The sequence below is a fragment of the Photinus pyralis genome, unplaced genomic scaffold (genome assembly GCF_008802855.1).
Source record: "Photinus pyralis isolate 1611_PpyrPB1 unplaced genomic scaffold, Ppyr1.3 Ppyr1.4_LG7, whole genome shotgun sequence".
NCBI classification, from domain to species: domain Eukaryota; kingdom Metazoa; phylum Arthropoda; class Insecta; order Coleoptera; family Lampyridae; genus Photinus; species Photinus pyralis.
In genome coordinates this window covers 33,072,109-33,078,030 of record NW_022170738.1, presented here as the reverse complement: position 1 = coordinate 33,078,030, position 5,922 = coordinate 33,072,109, and the positions used below count along the sequence as shown (strand labels likewise).

The window sequence follows — 5,922 nt, the reverse complement described above, 5'->3', positions numbered from 1 at the left end:
AAAAATGTTACGAATTTATAAGCTAGATCGTTGTGGCATTTTATTCACAGTAAATTTAAATAAAAGGAGGCTACGAATTTTTCTCCTGCGATTACAAAATTCTCATTCTGATCTCCTGATCGCTAGGGGAACACCTTACATATGCTCGTGATGCATGGAGGTTTCGGAAAGTAAGCAGTAAGTAGACCACTGCTCTCCCCGGTGAGACTCCTGTTCAATATTAACACAAAACTACCCGTCTTGCATTAATTAAACGGTTCGGTTGTAGAAATAAAAGTCTTTATATAAAAATTGTTTCTGTCACGTCAAAAAACTTTATTCTCAATGCCATCTCATATACATTTAAAAATTAATCAATTCTAAGTGTCTCTGACATCCTCCCACCTGAGGCAAAATTTTAACAAAAATGTGGCTCATAAGAAATCAGAGATACCGTGAACAAACAATCAGAAAATAAAAGTTAACATATGAAAAGGAATTAATTTAAATCCTATAAAACTCTGAATATTTTGAAGGTGTTTTAATCTTCCGTCCACTCCGCGTAACGTAACGTATATCACTTTTGTACGTTTCGGGTACTCTACTTTTTGACACTCCCGTTTTCGCGTGATCGTCCTCAATTACACTTTCAAAAATAGGCACTTCAATATTTTCACACTGACTTCGAGAAGAAATATCTGAGTCGTTATTCGTTCTATCCTCATTTAGAGTAAAATCGACGGCGCACTCCAGAGGGTACAAACGTTGTACAGGTCTCAGAAGTTGTCCCCTTTCGGTAATAACTCTCACAAGTCGCTTATTGCCATCCTTTCCTGGAAGAAGGGTTACCACTCGACCAAGCGGCCAGTTAACTCGCTTGTCTTTATCATTACCAACCAACACGATATCCCCCACTCTAACTTGTCGGTTACATCGCCCCTTGAACCATAATTTTAACTGCCCTAAGTACTCATTGCGGAATCTTCGTCGAAGATCAGCAACCAATTTTTGCCGATACACAACTTTCCTAGATAGAGTCTTTTGATCAACCTCATCACAGTCTGAAACTCCACTCTCTACTTGATCTCTAAGGAACATCATGGGCGTTAAAGGTACTAAATCTTTTGCATCATCAGAACAAATAAGTGGCCTTGAATTGATCACGGCTTCACAATCACACATTACTGTCATTAAACTTTCATAGTCTAGTGAAGAACGTCCCAACACTTTGCGTAATAACTGCTTTAAAACTCCCACAAGTCTTTCCCAAAAACCTCCCCACCACGCTGCCGTAGGTGGGTTGAATCGCCATTGAATACGTTCAATACCACTGCTCTCTGCGATTTCTTCAAAGTTTACTCGCGAAAAAGCATTTTCAGTGCCTACAAAATTAGTCCCATTGTCACTATATATAGTCTTCGGACGACCCCGTCGGGCAATAAACCGTCTTAAAGCCTGCATGAAACTAACCACCGATAATGCAGTACAAATTTCAAGATGTACAGCACGATATACGGCACACGTGAAGAGGCATACCCAAACCTTTTCTCCAGTTTTCAGATATAAAGGCCCCGCTAAGTCCACACCCGTTACTTCAAACGCGTTAGCATCCCGAACACGATCAACTGGCAAAGGAGGTGTCCTCACAACAAAAGGTTTGGCATTTTGTCTCCTGCACACTACACAACGTGAAATTGCTGATTTTATAGTTCGTCGTCCTCCTAGAATCCAATACCTTTGACGTAACTGACTCATAAGTCCCTGTGCTCCACTATGACATGATCTTAAATGCTCTTGGAATATAAGCTGATTGACCAAAAAATGCCTTGCTGGCAAAACTATGGGAAATAGAAAATTTTGACAATCGTTTCGGTTACTAATCCGTGACTTCAACCTAATTAGGTCGTTTTTGTCTTTATAAATGTCCATGCCACATAGTCTCTTATCGTTATTATTTGAAAAAGACTCCTTTTGCACAACTCGTAGGACAAATATTTCAGCTCGTTTAATTTCTTCAGAACTCAAGTTACCTTTGAGTCGATCTTTATTTCTTAAATTGTAAATGCATCGTAATATCCATGCACACATACGGAGGGTTTTTTGATAATGAGAAAAATAATCGAAATGCCAATCACTTGATGACATTTTTGGTTGCTCGTCATTAATCAGTGTCGTAACCAATTTTTTCTTCCTCTCTTGATTGATCTCCTGTTCATTGTAATCTAAATCTGATTGAGGATCAATAGATACGTCTTGATAAAGCCATTGTGGTCCCTCCCACCATTTTGACTCAAGTAACTGTTTGGCTGAACAACCTCGTGAAGGTAGGTCAGCAGGATTCAATTTACCGGGGACGTGGTGCCAATTTTCACTGCAAGACAATTTTCGTATTTCTGACACGCGGTTCCAGACAAATGTAGACCACTCTTCGGGTCTCCTCACCCATGACAATACGGTTGTCGAGTCACTCCAGAAAAAAGGTTCCATCTCCATGTATAAGCTTTCCTTGACGGTAGTATATAATCTAACACCAATTACTGCGGCCATCAACTCCAGACGAGGTATCGATTCTTGTACCCAGATACGAAAACGAGTTTCCAGTTCATCGTCAACTTTATCGTCCCACCTCATTTGTTTTTTCCATGTTTTCTGTAACCACAACTTTGGGAGCAATGTAACTGGACAACTATAACCTATAGGATCAAACACCCTTTGTGCTTGTGACAGCATTAATCTTCTAGTTACCGGTTTGCTTAAGAGCGATTTGATGTCTTCGTCATCGTGGTTTATAGATAAAGTATCATTCAACTTGTCCCACTTTACCCCCAGAACCACCGCGTAAGCGTTAGAGGCATCCTCTTGGACTTGGTGAGTATACTCCCACCCTCTGAGGTCGAATTTGCCTTCCGTCATTATAATAATGGCTTCTTTGATAAAGGTTTCCAATTCTCTTTCATTAGAAACACTAGTAACGCAGTTATCTACGTAAAAGCTGTTTGATAATTTCTTAGCAGTTTCTTTGGCAAAAGCGTATTTCGAGTCATATTCCTTCACAAATTTTGACAGATGATATTCTAACGAAGCTCCCAACAAGAAAGGACTACTAGTAATTCCAAACACCACCCGTCTATGACGAAACACTTTGAGGTTGTTCTCCTTATCATACCATAAGAATCTAAGAAAATCTCTGTCCTCCGAATGTATACTGATCTGTAGAAAAGCTTTACTGATGTCAGAAATTACACCAAGTCTTTGCTGTCTAAACCTTAACAAAATAGCCGGAATTAGTTCAATTAAATTAACCCCCTTTTCTAGACATTGGTTTAATGAAGGGTTATCCTTTTCTCTGGCGGACGCATCGAAAACCGGTCGTATCTTTGTCGTTGTGCTGTTAGGTTTAATCACTGGCCGTAGATAATGGGCCGACTTGTTCACTTGATCCTCTAACACCTCTTCAATAATGTTGTCAGTTAGCCAGTCTTTAAATACTTGATCATACGCCTCGAAATAACCATCCTTAATGATTTTCTTCATTGTGTTATCCAATCTCCTCTTCGCCATGTAATAATTGCTAGGCAGCGCTGGATGTCCCTCTAACCATGGCAACCTGACTTCATAACGTCCATCTGTGTCAACAGAAATAGTCTCCAGAAAAAGTTCTTTTGCCGCTAATGCTGTTTCATCGCTAGTTTTCCTTTCTATTGGATCATTGATCCCTAGTACATCGAGCTCCCAGAGGTTAGTAATAGATGCATTATTGACAAAGAGAGAGAGAGAAGTCATAGAGAAAGTGTTAGGCTTTTCGATTGGTACTTTTCCCATTAAAGTCCACCCTAGTAGGGTCTCTACTGCTACCAGGCCACAGTTCAAAATATGTCTTTTCCCGGTGTAAAGTTTACCCGCGATATCAGATCCTATCAACAATTCTATGGGATTAGAATCACACGCGTCTGATATTTTAATATTTAATTTACGCAGCTCTTCCATCCAAGGACCATCAAATATAGAAGATACACTATTGCAAATAACATTCTGGTCTAGAGCCTCGAAGGTACAACTATAATTATCGTGATTTAATTTAACATCATAGCAATCATGATTTTGTGTTAGCTCACTTCCACCGAATAGACCATGAATGAGACTAATTTTTCTTTTTGACTGATATCCCAAAAGTTTGACTGTCGCTTTCAAAATATATGATTTCTGCGAACCAGTATCTATCAATGCACGCCCGTATCTCGTTTTACCAAAATGAGTCATTTTTACAAGCAGCGTCTGCAAAAAAACCTGGGTACCCGTATTTAAATTGTTCGCAAGCGTTTGATCTACTTTAGTTGACGTTTCATCTTTAATCTGCTTTCGCTCTAAATTTTCCGGTTTTGTCTTATTAATTGACAGCGCCGGACACATTAAAGGTACATGAGATTTACAACAGATTATACAACTCAAATGTCCTCGGCATTTCCTAGCTTGATGACCCAATTTTAAGCAACGAAAGCAGGCCCCTTTTTGAGCCAAAATCTCTCTTCTTTGCTCGTAGCTTAACTTTTGAGCCTTAAAGCAGTCGGTACTGTCGTGTGAATTTTGGCAAAAAAGACATTTGGATGTTATTTCTGAATTTATCAGATCCATCGCGGTAGGAAACTTTTCTACTATTGTGCGTGATTTTTGGCTAGGCCGTTTAACATCTCTCTTAGTCACACCACCTAAATCAAAACCTTCCACCGCTAAAGAAATATGCTGTTCATTATCAACTTCCTTTTTCAAAAATTCCATAAGATTTTTAAGTCGATTTTCTATAGTGGAAACACCATCCAAATGTACAGAAGCACCTACATCGGGTATACGCTGCCAAACTCTTAATAGTTCTGACGGTAAACACGACTCTACTAAGGGAAACAACATTGCAGCATATTTATCGGACTTTATACCAAGAGTTTCTAACGCGCGTAATTGAGCTTCTAGATTATCGTACAATAAAGAAAGATCTACTTTATTGTCCGAAGAAGTATTATTTATCACTAATTTTAGCAACTCCCGCACGTATACTTCTATCTGCAAATCGTCCCGCCCGAATCTCGAAATTAAACAGTCCACTATTTTAGCATAGTTGTCCCCAGTGGCAGGAAAACTATCAACTAATTGCCTTGCCCTGCTACCCACCAAAGTACTTTGCACCAGATATTCTACTTTGTCATTTAAATGTATATCAGTATCGTTGTGGACCTTTTGAAACTGTGACCAGAAGGGCAACCAATTTCTAATACTCCCGTCAAATTTCTTAAGCTCTAGAGTAGGTAACTTAAATTTGCGTCTACCTGATCTGCCTCCTACATTACTTTCCGAGGCTACGGAGTTTACCTCTTCACCTAGCTCTCCTCGCGGCTTCTGTAGAAAATCCTCGGCTTGTGCGTTCAAGTCAGTGAATTTCCTAATGTAAACTTCACTACCATCCATCTCTGCCAGCAATTCTGCTTCACTTCCATCACTTTCCAATAGAGACTGGTATATATCACTGTCAATTCTTCTTAGATCATCATATTTCTGTTTCAAAATACCCAGCGATACAGAGATTAAACGTGCCTTTCCTTCCGGCGCCGATAAAAAGTCTTCTAATTCTTTCGCCGATTTAGTGAAGGTGGTACGGAGTACTCTACGATGCCTTTTGGGTTGATCCATGATTGTCAATGTATACCTGAACAAATTTATCGCAGACAACAATCGAAAACAATTATTCCAGGGTGTCACGGTCGCCAAATGTTCAATATTAACACAAAACTACCCGTCTTGCATTAATTAAACGGTTCGGTTGTAGAAATAAAAGTCTTTATATAAAAATTGTTTCTGTCACGTCAAAAAACTTTATTCTCAATGCCATCTCATATACATTTAAAAATTAATCAATTCTAAGTGTCTCTGACACTCCTTTGCCTCCATTTTATA

At 39.2% G+C, this 5,922-nt stretch overlaps 1 protein-coding gene across 1 annotated transcript; it reads right to left on the bottom strand.

Annotated features, from left to right (window-relative positions):
- Positions 1 to 285: 285 nt before the first annotated feature.
- LOC116176948 lies at positions 286 to 5,922 on the bottom strand. The gene is made up of 2 exons (XM_031495791.1): positions 5,298 to 5,922; positions 286 to 3,605 (listed from the first exon to the last, which is right to left on the bottom strand). Exons 1-2 carry the CDS (start codon positions 5,656 to 5,658, stop codon positions 484 to 486), a joined length of 3,483 nt encoding a protein of 1,160 aa, XP_031351651.1. The 5' UTR covers positions 5,659 to 5,922; the 3' UTR covers positions 286 to 483.